Source organism: Chelmon rostratus, chromosome 7 (assembly GCF_017976325.1).
Source record: "Chelmon rostratus isolate fCheRos1 chromosome 7, fCheRos1.pri, whole genome shotgun sequence".
Lineage (NCBI taxonomy): Eukaryota > Metazoa > Chordata > Actinopteri > Chaetodontiformes > Chaetodontidae > Chelmon > Chelmon rostratus.
In genome coordinates, this window is record NC_055664.1 from 4,727,577 (window position 1) to 4,743,993 (window position 16,417).

Here is a 16,417-nt window from a genome sequence, read left to right on the forward strand (position 1 = left end):
GAAACGCACACTTTTGTGAGCTCGGCGAGCAGGGACACTTCTTTTTCAGGGCAGCAGGGGTCAGACACTCACTGTAGGGCTCACACTCAAGATTTGTGGTGACAAACAGAAAGAGGATCTGTTTGACACATGGACTCAGACATGAGAGACATTGTGGGAAAACCTGCTCGACAACTGCAGTCAGTTTCCTCAACATTGTTTTAATCACAGAGGAACAGCCAGAGTGGTATTGAAGTGTCTGAGCTGGCTCATAAACAGGCAGAACCAGAGCTGACGGTTTGTACCTGTGCGCGCACACACATTGTTCAGTAGCACTTCCGCCTCGGAGAAGATGAGGTGTGCACTACTGTTTTTTTCACCAGCTGATACTCACTGAGCTGTAAACATGAATTCAGTGGTGAATGAGTGTTGGTAATCTTGTAACATCAAGTCCAGGCCACATACAGTGTTTAAAGTCGAATACAACTTCTTATTATCACTGTGAGCACGATCATCACCTATTGTGAAGTGTTGGTTTACCAGCTACACCTGAACGTCACATGAAAGTGGCGTACACCTGAAAGCAAAGGTGGGTGCCTCCTCCTCTGTCGAAGCCGCGCCCCTTCGCACACGTACGGCATCTTCCAGGAAGAAAGCCCGGAGGAAAAGCTGAGAAACGGTGAATGACCGGCGTCTGGCCGCTGTAAAGGACATTTTCAGGCGTCTCCAGTCTCTCATATGCTGCCGTGTGGACGGAGCCTCTGTCGACATGCTGATTAAAGAATTGTGAGTATCTTAACTTTCTGACACCGCGTAGTTTTGGATCAGATAGGAGAGAGAAAGGCCACCGTCACTGCTGCTCTGCTTGCTACACCTTGGCTGGGTTGAGTTGTGGGACTCTCAGAACTCCATTTAAAGTTCTGTCAATTTAACGTCCATCTGGTTGTTAGAAGCAGTACATACACGATGGATCGATGGATAAATAGATAGATTATTTTGAGATTGAGTCATTTCAGCATCGACAGGTTGAGCTCACAGCGGTGTAACTCCAATAAACGTTCAGGTTTGGGTCATAGTGCTCCCGGCGGACTGAAGAGGGAGGCTATGGGTGCGCCTCAACAACTTTCATAGTTTAATTTCCAGTAAATTCATCTGTTCTTGAAGTGTTGATGTATGCCGAAGTGGAGAATTCTCCTCAGGTGCTATTCAGAAAAGATATCGGCTCATACAGCATGTCCATAAAAAGACTACATTGTTCTAACTCCTGAGCCGCGCAGCGTTATGACTGTCATTTGATGTGCGCATCATTGCTGGAAGCACAGCCAGTAGGTGTGTGTCATCTGACCATGGTGCAAAGTGCATTCAAAGGCCCACTCATGTCAGATTATTATTATATTTTAGGATGATCATCCCGTGTCAGAGCAATGGGCCCTTTTAGTTAGACATCATGGCTGTGTTTCTGTTAGTGAATGAGTGCAAGGAAACTTCTTCATCACAACAGCCATCAAGTTCATGCTGGAAGGCTCCTCTTTCACTCTGATCTGTTCTAATGAAATATTCAGGCCCTGCTAGGCTGACAACAGGTGCCGATTAATTTTCTATTGTATTAAGGCAAGCTAGAGAAGGATACACCAAACACACACACCCACACACACACACACACGCAGGGTTTCCACCAAAAGTTCCATGTTTGTGTGCTCGCTCATGCTGGCAGGCTTGAAATGAGTTTTATAAGTTCCTCTTCCTCTTCTCTAAGGTCCTGTGATAGTGGGACACGAGAGGAGAACTAACTGCCTCCCTTCCTAATTATATATTACTCCAAATTAATCAGCCCAAATGCACTCTTCAAACCATGATTCATGGTGTGAAAAGATTGGAGCCTTGTGGAGAAGGAGCTATATATATTGTTGTCCTTGCTGTTTTTAATGCTGCAGCTCCAGGTGCTAAGTGCTGTGAGACATTAGTAGTGTCATCAGGTCCTGGCTGAACTTCCACGTCTAAATGGTTTGTGACAGTCACCTCTGCAGGCCAACTTACTGACCACTGTTTCTTGTTTTTACTGCAGCTGCACACATATAAGTAGAAGTGAGATTTTTAAGAGTATCTTGAAGTTAGGGTTATGATAATTTTCTCCTGGTATATTACACAAATATCATTGTTATTATTATTGCTATCATTAGTTACAATGACCTTTAATGGAATTAAAATAGAAAGGTTTGACTTAATATTATGCCCTTTATATTTTTGGACACTAATATGGTAGAAGTCAATACCATAGATAAGCAAATGCAAACAGCATGATAACTGCAAATTTTCATACCACGAAATACTGTGAAGCGGTGTATTGCCGCTAGCCTAGCTGAAATCAAAGCCACGCCCTCTAATTGAATGTGCAGGTGTGCCCTCACCTCTGATTGGTTAAGGGAGCAATCCTCTGATTTTAAACATGAAGTACAGTTTACTACCCAGCTTGCGAGAACAGCTGTAATCTTTTTTCACTCTAGAGGGAGCTTTACAAAATTTGAAAAAATAATCAAGTTGATGTCACGAGGGTTAGCTCAAACTGGGCTTGAGAATTAAAATTTGTAGCAGAAAGTCTTCATTGCAGTGGAAGTTACAAAGGTAACTTCCAGGTTACAAAGGTATGGTTCTCTGAATTCCTTGATGACTGTCAGTAGCAGTGAACAAAATCGATATGCACCTTACAGATAGAGAACTTGTACAAAGTCGCGCTTGTGACATGCAGGCTACCTACACCTAAATAATAAATAGAGGAGGTCCACCCTCACTGGGAGATGTCAATGATCTCCATCCAACAGACTGAGAAGTGTTAAGAACCATTTCCTTGATGGCCACTTGGGGGCCACTGGGCGGACCCTGCCGGTCTCTCACCACCCTCAGGGGTCATGGTGACCGGCTGCAGAACAGCATCCTGTAACTCTGAGACAATGGGTTTTCAAAAACCATGCTTCTTGGAAATAGGCTGCCCAGGAGTCCACGTGCTGCTGTAAAAATCTGCCCACAGAGGCTGGCTAACTCTCTGCTGATGCCAACTGCCTACACCAGCCTAGCTGTATTGCCAGGGGGTCCCATACCCCTACCCTGATGACCACTGGCCTCTGGCCCAAACAACTGGTCTGGCACAACAGGAAGCTTTTGCAGCGTTTGCCGACAATAATCAGGCACCTGTGCAAGCCATACCTGATGACATTGTGTTACAACGAGGGTGGACATCAATGATCACGTTCTCTGGATATCAACCCTTTCTTTGTGTTACCCAGCTCTTTGCCTTCAAGCGTCGGCTGTAACATTTGGGACATGGAAAGCAGGAGCACTGAGCTGGAGTTTCCAATATAAGACATTAGGTAGCAGTGTCATAAGCTCTCCAGTACAGACTGTCAGCGACCTGGCACTATGGGACAGCGGGCATTGTCTTTTTGTGCCTCTTTCAGTGAAAAGATCTTCCACTGTTTGTGGGAACCAGAGCGTTTATGAGTGAGCCCTGAGTGTGGAAGGGCATCTCATAACAGTAGGCCTCCCACCTGACACAACCTTTCCTCTCTCACAGAGTGGCAAAATGCTTCAATTGATGCTTGGGTCAGAGTTGAGCTCCACAAGAGGCACACAGCAAAATGGTTTAAGTCACCATCGGAAGCCAAGCTAGGATGTCTGAGTGGCAAAGGTCGCAGAACACGAATCAGAAACTCATCAGAAAGAAATAGATTTATATCACCAACAGAGAAACACGTAGCTCGCCAGCCAGACCAATCCAACCTTGCCTGTTAACCTGTCAGCCTGTTACCCTTAATTACACTGGCCAAAAAAAACAGTCTAGCACACAATCCGCTGTAAATCAGTGGATTGCCCTTTGGTATGTGTTATGTAAAGAATCAAGATATAATGTGTTAATTAGTGAGCTTCAGAGGTGCCGGTAGGCATATTTTGTTGTCTTTGGACAGCCGAGCTATCCGCTTCCACTTCTTTTCCACTCTTTATGCTGAACTAAGCCAACTCAGGCTGACTGTCAATGTGTCAGGCTATTCCTTTAAATACCACATGCAGAAGCAGCTTTGAAATGAATTCACTTGCAGGTTCATTTTGATTCCTGACTTTATGGACATGACTGTTTATTGATGTGATGAGATTATGTAATGAGAAGGCTGTTGTCTGTAAGATAAATCTGAAGACAAAATGTTGGTATGTTAATCTGTGATGATATATCCTAATCCATTTCTTACTGGTCAACAGTACATTTGTTATTGTTTTATTGTCTGTTTTATGTTTGACTGGGATATCTGTACCCTAATTACTTTTTTTTCCTCTCTCTCGCAGCCGAGTTGTCCTACCCGTTTCAGTGGAGGAGGTAAGGACTCATTTGTTTCATTTAATTTTATTAGGAACAGCCCATGACAGTTGACATCAGTGTAATATAAATGTTCCAGATTTAGCTAAATGGCAAATATTAAATTGCAGGCCTATTATCTGTAGTTTGTTTGCTTCTCATTAACTCAGACTGTGGACAGTCAGTCAGAATCAGCTTCACCGGCCAAGCATGTATACACATACAAGGCATTTGACTGTTATTGCTCTCAATGTGCTGACACAGAAATAAACAGACAGCTAAAAACAAAGACAACAAAGTAATGTACTAATGTAAATGAAAACATTTGACAATTATGCACATACAAGTAGGTGGAAAAACATGAAAACAAATAAAAAGCAACAATGGCTATATACAAGTCGTATCGTTTCTGTAAATTGTTAACAAGAGTACAATAGTGCGATGGTGCAGAGTGCAAAGAGTGCTGGAATAAATATAGGTTGTTTTGGTGTACAGTGCTCTGGGGCTCCTACCAGAGGGGAGAGGTTTGAACAGCTGGTGTCAGGGGTGTGATGGGTCTCCAGTGATGTTTCCTGCCTGTTGGCACCAATGATTTTCTCAGCAGTCCTGATTATCCATTGTAGTCTGTTCCTGTCCTGTTTGGTGGTCAAACCAAACAGTGATGGTTGAATAGAGAACAGACAGGATGACTGCAGTGTAGAGCTGGATCAGCAGCTCCTCAGGCAGGGTGAGCCCACTTTGCTGGCGCAGGAAGGTCTCTGCTGGGCCTTTTTAATGATGCAGCCAATGTTGGTCGCTCACCTGAGGTCCTGGGAGATTCTGGAGCCCAGAAACCTGAAGGCTTCCACAGCAGACACAGTAAGGCTTCTCCTGAAGTCCAGTGTCATGTCCACAGTTTTGTGAGTTGTTATGACTGCACCAGAGGGCTAGCTGTTCAACGTGTCGCCGGTATGCAGACTCGTCACCGATAAACCTTTATTTTTTTTCAGTGACAGTAACTCCTCTTTCATCTTTCTCTCTCGAATGCTGTTTAAAATTCTGCAGGCTGCTGATCAACATATTTCAGTTATCACCATGGATCTGATCTTACTGCTTTTGGAGATGATTACAGGCACAACAAAGCAAACAAAGCAAAGCTGGGACTACACTAAGTTGCCACCACTCAGTACACCATGTGCCCTGACGTGTGTTGATGCTCGAGTCAGCCACTCTCAGGGCTGTCAGTTTAGGCTGCATTTTGCATCAGGTCCAGCATTTATTTACTAGCTGTGTTTAATCCACTATACCATTGCCTGCTTCCATGTTATCAAGACAGCAGGTTCGGCCTCTTAACATTTCCCCAGCATTAGATTTGTGTTTTATGGAGGCACCATGAGGAATTTATTAAACTTCTTAACTGCACTTGTGTGTGAACCCTGTCCTTTTTATTACCTAAATGCTATAGGCCCATGCTAGGTTTCAATCCAAGTGTTCCATACAACACACTCCTATTTGTTTTTCCATTGCTTAACACAAAGCAGAAGCCAGCATTTCACTAAGCTATGCATTCAGTATTTGCTGTATGACCAGCTTTTCCTCTGATCCCCTTCACAGAGAAGCGTTAGCTGGATTCCTGTGTTTGTTGAGCAACTGCTGAAAGTGTCACGATTGTAACATCTCGAGTTGATCTGCATGAAATAGCGGTGGGCTCTCTAGTCTGTGCAATGTATCTGCATGTGCTGTCACGTGTGATGCTGCTTTCACACTTTTGTTTGGAAACCGAGTTGGGTTCCTTGAAAATGCGTTCCGAGTGAGTTTTCAGTGAGTTTCAGAATTTTGTGAGATATTCATGGCATCAATAGTACATTTATACACGTGGCAATATGGGAGTTTAGGTTTATAGAGAGGCAAATGTCCTATTGTGTATAATAATTTATAGAGCTGAAACAACTGATTAATCAGTTAGTTCATCAATAATAATTTAATCAAAGGTTGAAATAGTTAAAGGAATAGTTTGACAAGCTGTCTTTGGAAAGAGTCAGGCCAGCTGTTTCCACATGTTTCCAGTATTTATGCAAAGCTAAGTTAAGCTAATCAGATGTTGGTTGGATCTGTATCTTCATATTTACTGACAGACATAAGCGTATTTCTGAAAATGTTGAGCTATTCATGTCATCGCTTAAAGTCATGTTTTAGGCAAAAACGCTGTACAGGGAAATTACACATTTTTATTGTCCTCTGTGATAATAAACTGAATATTTTGTATTTTGTAAAACTGGTGGCGTGCTCCTTCAATCAAGAATATAACCGCCTCATTAAGAGATGATGAAACTGTTTTTATTAACTAAAAAGCTGTTCACAAGCATCTGTAATTGAACAGATTTGAATTGAATTGAATGTTACGACAGCTCTGTACGTTAAAAGCTGGTGGCAAAAATGGTGAACGATCAAACAAGTTTCGACAACACTTGGGAGATGCTGTTGTTGCTCAAGTCATGGTGACAGTTATTCACATGTGATTGAAATGCAAATTGAGATTTTAACCCAGTGACTGTTGTTATTATGAAGTTTTAAAAGGAAGTACACACCTTGTTTTTGTCAGTAAATTGCATGGTGTGAACCAGTAGGCTCACTTTTCCTCTGACAAACTTGACAGACAGCACTCTGTCTCAACATGTTCTGTCCAGCATTGATGGCCACCTCTAGTCAGGTTCAGGCTGTGTGTTGTTTGTAGCCGAATGTCGTGTTCACGCCCCTGAGCTGCTCATCGAGGCCTGTGTTACGTCTAACTGTCCTTGTCTGTGAGATTACGCACTGGTTATACACGACGAGCCACATTCCTATGTTCCGACTCACAGAGGCAAGACCGAGCACCCAGAGCTCCCAAAATAAGTCAGTAGCCTCTAGCAGAGCTCTGTCTCTGGGGAGAAGAGGGCTCGCCCTGACTCAACTACAAGACTTTGAATTTTAGCCATAGCTTGAAGAAAAATTTTGCCTGTGTGTGTGCATTTGTGTGTTAAGTGGGAGTGTGTGGGCCTGGTCAGGCTGACAGCACCAGTCATGTGAGTCACTCTTTCCAGTGTCACAACACTTTTGCCTGCCTCAGGAAGGGTTTGAACTGTGGGGGTTGGAGGGGGAGGAAGAAGAGGAAGAGAGGGGGAAAAAAAAAATCAACAAAGAGCTTACTCTGCTGGTTTTCTGATGCTGAAGTCTGTGTCTGTGATACCTAAAGGGAAATGGTTAACTCACAGTCATTTCCATGAATGGTTAACTCAGGTCATGACAGAATGATTCTCAACAGGGGTCTTTGAACTTGTCTTTCTGTTCTGTTGTGTCTCTCTTGGGTTATTTTGCAGTATTTTTTATTTGCCAGTAATATAGTATTGCAGCAACACTAATGCACACAGTTTTAGGCAATACATAAGCACCATAGTAAAACATCCCATTAAGACATTGGTCCTTTGATGGGATTTGGGGGAGTAAAGCCACTAAATCCCATTTTTTCAAAGATTGAGCTGCCCGGTGTGGCAGTTCGCTATTAGTCACAATTTAACCAATGCTAAGTGCTAATGCTAATGTAGAGGCTAGACAGGTGTTGTGAGGACAGTCCACTTTCGCTCTGTTTATCAAGTAGCAGTAATGTTCTTAAGAAGAGTTTATTCACTGTGATGAAATAAAAAAACTTTTGAAATAGAAAAGAAAAACAAATGTTTCCATCCAAATATGCTAAGCAAAGGGGAGAAGTCTTTCATTACATGTCATAGGATAACTTAAAGCTGCATTTCTTGATTCGTTTGGCCACTTGGGGGCAGCACAACAAGCTGTACACTGTAGCCTGTTAAGTATTTATGGTGGACATGTTTGCAAACATGTTATACATAGTAGAGCAACATTAGCATTTATCTGCAGTTGTGTTTCTGTTCATCTGGTGTATTAAGGTCCAACATTCACCTTCCTTTTAGCTCTGTTTTGAACAACATCTGGCTTTTTAGCCTCTAAATGTGCCACAGTGGTCCAAAGCTCGTAGCTAACTTTGTTCGTCTGTCATTTGGATTGATTCAGGTAGTGCACAGTGAGCCGCTGTGGTTGAAATAGCAGACGATGTTCAGCATCCTCTTGTGTGAATAAACGCTAGAATGCATCTTTTCGGACACATTGCTCAATTCGTATCACCTCACCTCCTAAGAGCCTCCTTGCTGGTTGAGGATGCTTAATGCGGTAAAAGATATATTGTGGTGTTGAAGTTACGCCAGAGCTGGTTGCTGTCCGCCATTGCCTGTCATGTTGTAGTCACTAGTGCGTTGTGGGATATTTATGATGGCATAGTATCCAGTGCTTGCATACTGTAGTAAATGCTTCGCATGTCACATGCTGTTGGTTTCGTACATACTAAAAAATCTCACGCTGTTTTAGCGTATGAGATAGCATGTTAGTACGGAATAAGCAGCCAGTTTATCAGAACGTTCTTGCTGAAAACAAGGTTTATGAGAGCAGAGGTTGTGTCCTATAAAACAACGATGACGTGAAAGATGCTGAAATGCTCGGAGCAAGCCGCTTCACATGATGTATTTCCTATGATCCAGCATTAATTAGTGTGTTAAGTAGTACATTAAAATCTTGATTAGTGCAGATTTAATGTCATTAACTTATCTTACAACCCGGATTCCAAAAAAGTTGGGAAGCTGTGTAAACAGTTTGTTTGCATTCTGTTTTTATATACGTTTTACAGCGTCCTGCTTTTTGGGAATCGGAGTGGTAATCTTCATTAGTTGCACATGTACTTTTCCTGGTATGAAAAGTCAAAGTGTTTGCTGTGGAAAAGGTCCATTATTACACAAACTGTCACTAATTAGCATATGTTCAACCAAAGAGGGAAGCTTATCACCAAAGACTCCCAACCCCAGGATTGACAAGCTTTTCCTGGAAAGCTTTAATCCAGCACATAAATGAATGTGCCTGTTTGGCTCTGGAGCAATACATGACTTAGAGTGACAAAACTGAATGAATTCATTACAGTAGAAATGTATCAGTATACCATAATAACCACATTCTCCTCTTCTGTCCCTCTAGTACCAAGTGGGTCAACTGTATGCAGTAGCAGAGGCCAGTAAGAATGAGACGGGCGGAGGAGAAGGTGTGGAGGTGATTGAAAACAAACCCTATGAGAAGGATGGAGAGAAGGGACAGTACACCCACAAGATCTACCACCTGCAGAGGTAAGCACCTCAGCTGCTGTATACCTCACACCACGTACTCGTAGGAAAAGACAGAAAAGATTTCTCTTCAGGCACGCCTGAAACAGGGTTTATAAGTTGTGATCGATTTATTGAAGATTACAAAATCATTTAGTAATGCATGAGTAAGGTGCTTTTCCTTCTTCAGCATCATACTACTTTGTCTTTTTTTACTCTTCAGCTCTACAGGAAGAGCTCTCTAATGGGATGTTTGACCAGGGTGTGAAATTTCAACACAAACTCCGTTCTAAATTATATTCAGGAGATTTTGCAACACTGTTAATACGTTTCTTCCTTTTTAGACTCCAAGGCTGTGTTTTCCCTCAGAGGTCAGCACTGTCAAAACAGTATGATATCAGCGGTTTAAATGTGCGCGTCAACATTGAACTCAAAGCGAATCATTTCTGCAGATTGTTTTCTGCCCTATGAGCAAGTACAGCGATCCCAGCGACTCATTTGAAGCAAAGTGATTTTGCTGGTGTAAACGCTGTGTCACCAGGCCCTTCTACAGAATGTCAGGTTGTACAGGGGGCATCTATATTTGTGTGTCTACCATTAAAAACCATTACCTAATTTATCGTATGTTTCTTTAAGCCCGTGTGTGTGAATACATTTAGCTATGAGAACTTGTTTTGTGTCATTGTGCATACTTGAGTGACTGTATCAATGTGTGTTTGTGTCTCTGCAGTAAAGTGCCAAGTTTTATTAGTGTGCTAGCGCCGAAAGGTTCCCTTGTGGTTCACGAGGAGGCCTGGAATGCATATCCTTACTGTCGAACCAGTGAGTCCCATCATAACCAGACAGTGTGGCTGACAATGAAACATTTAACACTTTGTACAGCAGCTGTTTGTTCCAGTGCTCTGTTATCTGTTTTTGAAATCTGTGTTGAAATCTGAGCTTGTCTCTCCTTCTCTTTCCTCCTGCCATCACGGTCCACCTTTCCTTCTGATGCAGTCCTTACGGTAGGTATTTTTTTCATTCTCCAAATAAAATGAAAAGAAGCTAAACTGCTAATGTTTATGTGTGGACATTATTACTCAGCGCCTTTTCACAAACCGCAGTGTAATCACTTTGTGTGTGCACACGTGCACATCAACATGGTTATTGACTGACCCTATCATGTATCTCTCTCATGCCTACAGAATGAATACATGAAAGACAAGTTCATGGTTAAGATTGAGACGTGGCACAAGCCTGACATGGGGGACCAGGACAATGTAAGTCATGTGATCCAGCAGCAGTGCTCGTTATAATTCTACCTTACTCACCATTTACATTAAGCACGGACATCACACGTAAAGTTACAAATATACTATAAGCACTTTGTTAAGAGATTTCTGTCCTGTGTTACTACTGTGTTTACAGAAATAATGCAGCTAAACCAGAAGTAGCATCATAAAACAGTACAACTAATATTAGTGACAATCTTGTCTTAGACTGTGTTAATCAATTTAGAAAGCTGTCACAGTTTCCAGCTTTGTGTTTTCAGTATAAAATGCTTTGAGCATGAACTGGGTCTGTAAGATTGAGCGCCTGCTACACCATGTTTTAAGTTTCAGACAAAATTTTGAAGACTGGTGGTTTTGTCCACTACTTTTGTCCAGATTGAAATATCTCAACAGTTACTGAATGGACTGCTATGGAATATTTAAGGTCCTTAGAGAATAAATGCTAAAGACTTTGTTAAAGACTTTTCAGCTCACACCATCATCAGGTCAGCATTTTAATCTGTCCTGTACTTTGGTTTATGGTCAAATACCAGTAAAAAATAATGCCTCAGCTACACTTTTTGTTTAGTGAATGTTAGCATTCTAACAGGCTAAACTCAAACACAGTACCTACTAAACATCAGCATGTCAGCATTGTCAATGTGACCATGCTGACATTAGCATTTGAGATGCTAACGTGGCTGTGGAGTGTCAGCAGACCCAAGTAGCCATCATGTCATGTTGTCTAGAAAGAATCTGGACATAATCTGGATCATATTTTGACTCCTTTTCAAGTGTTGGAAAGGTAATTGTAGTTGGGACATAGGAGGTTTTCTGCCTCTGGCCTTTCTAATGCCCAGGGTGTGGAAATTGTGACAAAATAAGTAACACTTGTTCTGTGCTCCATCACATTACAAAGCTCAGCTGAAGCTAATGTGATTAAATCCTCTCCTTGAGTTTGCTGGAACTCTAAATCTTAGATTGTTGACCAAGACATGGTGCCTTGGGAAACCTGTAAAACAGTTGACCCAATTTTCAGTCAGAGAAGAGAAGGAAATGAGAGAAAAAGTAAAATGTCCTGGAAAACTCTTTCAACATTCTGCTGTTTTCCAAAATGAACCACCAGGATATCAATCAGTGTTTCCCAAAATGGATAAAATTGCCACCTGAAAGTGCTAAGTTATGTTCAGGACCCTATTAATGTTGAAATGGTAGTTATGAATAGGCTGCCCTCAGTTGTGTTGTGAATACACCCCCCTGGTAACACATGCTGATTAAATGACATGTTAAAATTTAAATTAATCCTTCAAATGTAAATGGGCGGTAGCTTTTGATTAGGTTTATAGATTAATGCTGCTTCCGACTTGTTTTAAATGGTTGAATGCTAAACGTTGATGCGCTTACTAGCTCGCTTTGCCTGCAGAAGTTAAAGGTTTATAATTCAACTGTGGCAGTGGTTTCAAATGTGTGCTGGATATTGTGGGAAACCACGATGAATAAATTATAAAACAATTTTCAGATTCAGGTTATGATCAATGGTCAGTTTTATTAACATAGCACTTGACAAGCATAGAACACAAAGGACTTTCCAAATTATATACAATGGCCAATTAAATAAAAAGTAGAAATATAATAACAACATTTAAACAGGCAAGACAAGAAACAACCATAAACAACAACAATAAGAGGAGATAGTAGTAAAACATCATGTATACTCTTTTAAATCATATTTCCACAGAGAGAAACATGTTAGTGTATGGTGCAACACCAACTAGATCATCACTGAAAATGTCCTGGAGAATGAGCTGTAAGAGTAGTTGTCCTGCACTGGTCCAGCCCTTATTTTTGTTGGACTGTATCTATAAATATGTATGTAATATGTTCTTTAACTGACCTACACTTTGCCTTTCTGCAGGTCCATGGACTGGACCAAAGCACATGGGAGGAAGTAGAGGTAGTTAAAATTGACATTGCTGACAGAAGTAGCGTAAGTTCAAAGGTAAGTGCAAAAAAATGGGCTTGTTTTTAGAAATGAGGTCTTGTTGTGGGTCAGATTCTTCCCATCAGTACGCAGTAACCTTTCATCTTCAATCTTTTGCCATCTGCTTGGATGGTAAAAAAGTCACACTCCTCTTTTTTATGTAACAGATATATCTGTTTAATATTCAGTATGATAAACCTGCTGCTGATCAGACTACTTGTCATGGCTGCAGTATACATCATTGCTCTGGTTGAACTGATTCTGAATCTTTGAATCTTTAGGACTACAATCCAGAATATGATCCAGCCATCTTTAAGTCAGAGAAGACAGGCAGAGGGCCTCTGGGACCTGACTGGATGGTACTAGGCCTCTTATCACTCTTCACTTCATTTAAGAAATGAAATTATTGCGTTTGAGGCCTGCAGACTTTGTGTTTTCATCTTATTGGTGTATCTATGTGTTTGCAGAAAGAACTCCGTGACAACCCCAACTGTCCACACATGTGTGCCTATAAGCTCGTCAGTGTTGAATTCAAGTGGAGGGGAATACAAAACAAGGTGGAGGGCCTCATTCAAAAGGTATACAGTTGTTGCTTTTTTGTCCAGGAGAAAATATAATTTTTGGTATTCATTGCCATCTGGTGGCCAATGTATGAATTTCTGCACCAAAGAAACTTGATTTTGCTTTGAGTTGAAATGCCACACAATACCAGACATGTACTTCAGACGACTGGCATGTCTCCCTGTAACTACTGTCTAATCTCCCCTCTCCCTCTGTTCCTCCTGTCTGTCCAGGTGGAGAAGCGTTTGTTCACCAACTTCCATCGACAGCTGTTCTGCTGGATCGACAAATGGATTCATCTGACAATGGATGACATACGACGCATGGAGGAGGAGACGAAGAAGGAGCTGGATGAGGTGACTGAACACAGCATACTGTACCACTATGGGTGCAGAGTGGGAAGTCCTGATGACCTTAGTGAAATCCATTCTGTTGCATTACAACATCAGTCTCTATGGCAGGGCATTACTGCCACCGCGACAAAATATAGCTCAATCATTTAACATGCTTGATAGGGATATTTGCCGTGATATTTAGCTACCTTTTCTCTGCGAAAATGAAGCAATGACTCACTTTTCTCTCTAGCAAGCAGCGACACATGCAAATGGATGAGGAGATCACATCCGTGTTGTTTTAGCGTGTAGATTTGGTGTCAGACTAGATCCAGATAGTGACTGGGGTACAGCTCAGTAGCAGCCTGTGATGTGCTAGCTACCGGACAGTAGACGTTATCTGACCAGAATGGACATCTCTTACGCTTCTGCCACTCCTTCCTTGCGGTGTGAGCAAAAAGCATAAAGCCAGGTATTATTAGGTACACCTGTACCTGTATTGCACTTTGACTCAATTGCTCTGCTAGAAATTCTACCTTTACAAGATGTATTATGGTCAGTTTTTGCTGACGTGGTTGGAAGTGTGCAAATTCAATTCTGTTTACTATTGATGTCTTGGTTAAAGGTGCTGTTGTATTGGATAACATTATCTTGGGAGCTGTGTTTAATTTTTTGTCCTTCTTAGTTTCCATACATACATGAGGAGGCAGAGTATTAGAAACACCTCTGAATGTGATGCAGTCCAGAACAACAGCATCACTAACTTTGACTTCTGTGCAAAAATATACAATTTAATTGATATCTCGATAACAGTCTCAGCAAAACCTGCAAAAAAAACATCACAGGCATCATAAAAGCAACTTCATGGAAGAACAACTGTGTTGGACTGAATTAGATTGTACCGGTGTACCTAACAAAGTGGCCACAGAGTGTATCTTTCAATGTATGAAACAAATTTGATGAAGTTTCAGGGCCGATTATCACTGTTCCACCACCAGAACCCCGCCTGAAGCAGAGACCAAACACTTGACATTTCTCACAAGTTTTATATATAGCCCCAGATAAGATATAACTGCATATACAACTACCTAAAGATAGGAGGAGGCTTTCTCTGCCCCGGTGCCACTGAAACCACTGCTGTGCTGGTGCAAAAGAGATCATTCAGCTAAACCGGCACAGTCTATACCAAGTAAACACCAGCACCAGGATTATTAACTAATTAAACCAAACCAGTGGGCCAAGGAGGAAGCGCGCAAGAATACAACCGATGGTTGACCAAGTGAATTGATGAAAATGGTGAAACAAGAATTTTCCCATTGTAATGAGAAACAGAGCAAGTATTTGTTGTCAGGGTGGCAGCAATAAGTTGACACTCTATTTCATGTCATTGTTTTGCCTCCAACAGCAGCACTTATGCTGAATAAAAGAAACCAGGTGTTTTAGTACGCTTCTCAGTAACGTGTCTCTCCATGTCATAGATGAGGAAGAATGATGAAGTTAAAGGCCTGGCAGCTGACTGACAAACCCAGTGAGTATTAAACTATTGTTTTGGTGAGATTTAACATTTGAAAATTTAAACAGAGTTAATATGTCACATTTTTTCAATGTTCCTCCTCAGATCGCTCGCTGCTACAGGAGGATTTGACGTCATCCAGCAAGCTTAGACTACTGTCCTAGGACACTGGACCTAGAAAAGCTTGATAGGCATAATCAAGAATACCTTACTTCCATCCTAATAAAATTTGCTCTTAATAAGAGCTGATTATTGAAAAGCAGTTGTTTGTATTTATGTACATCTACATTTGAATACAACCACAGCAGCTTTTAGGTTTTTAAAGAGGCAAGTTCACAAGTTGAGGAATCGGTTTTGAAGTGTTCTTGCTTATGCCTATTGGAGCTTAAAATTTAAAACATCAGGGAAATGGTTTGGGGAGTCTCTGAAGAGACATTTCTGATTGCTGTTAACCTTTTTTTTTTAATGGAACTTATATGGGTTTTGTTCTTTTTCTTGATTTTACAGTTTCCAGTACACAGTGATTCATTGTTTACAAGACACATTTTCCACAAGTCTTGTGTCAACATCCACAAATGCTCCAGAGTTACTAGGATCTTAAGATGTTTTTCTAATAATTCAGTAAAATAGAAAAGGCTTCAGTGCTTCTGAGAAAATGTTGTCAATTTGATCTCTCAAAGCTTTGTCAAACTGGAAATTCCCCCGCCCTCCTGTGCTAAAACTGTATTAAAGTAATGTGATTGATGACATACTGTACAGCTTGTGATTTGGGTAAAAACTATTACATGTGAGAATTTACTTTGAAAAGACTCCACTGGAGACATTTAATATACTTTCAGAGTAGTCTGGGCAGACTGCCCTTGCTGTTGGTCAGATGGTTGGGGCAGCTTCATAAGATGCCAGCAGCTGTTTTGTAATTATAACTTTGGGTGAAGGTTTTCAGTGTTGATGGTGATAATATGAAAGGTGGATGTGAGCTCTGTGCAGATTTCAGAATGATGTCACATGAAGCAGTTCTGTCTTCCATCTTTTCAAAACTTTGGCCTGCATCATCATCTAAGTATTGTCCTGTGCTCAAAAAAATAATAAACTGGGTTTTAACGTAATGAATATGATTGTTAAGTGTATTAAAGACAACGTGTTTGTTCTTTGCTTTGTGTATGTTTATACATTGTACCTGCTGTAAAATCTATATTACTGAGCAAATGTCACTTGTACCGTTTCACTGCAGACTGGAAAAGACCACAGTGATGGTGAGCTGCATCACATATCATCACTTGAATCAGAA

At 41.3% G+C, this 16,417-nt stretch overlaps 1 protein-coding gene across 1 annotated transcript; it reads left to right on the forward strand.

Moving 5' to 3' along the window:
- Positions 1–605: 605 nt before the first annotated feature.
- LOC121609076 (phosphatidylinositol transfer protein alpha isoform-like) lies at positions 606–16,281 on the forward strand. The gene is made up of 12 exons (XM_041940605.1): positions 606–765; positions 4,312–4,342; positions 9,371–9,516; positions 10,223–10,314; positions 10,489–10,496; positions 10,677–10,751; positions 12,658–12,741; positions 13,005–13,082; positions 13,191–13,301; positions 13,518–13,640; positions 15,095–15,144; positions 15,235–16,281. The coding sequence occupies exons 1-11, from the start codon at positions 749–751 to the stop codon at positions 15,134–15,136; spliced, it is 807 nt and encodes a 268-aa protein (XP_041796539.1). The 5' UTR covers positions 606–748; the 3' UTR covers positions 15,137–15,144; positions 15,235–16,281.
- The last annotated feature ends 136 nt before the right edge of the window (positions 16,282–16,417 follow it).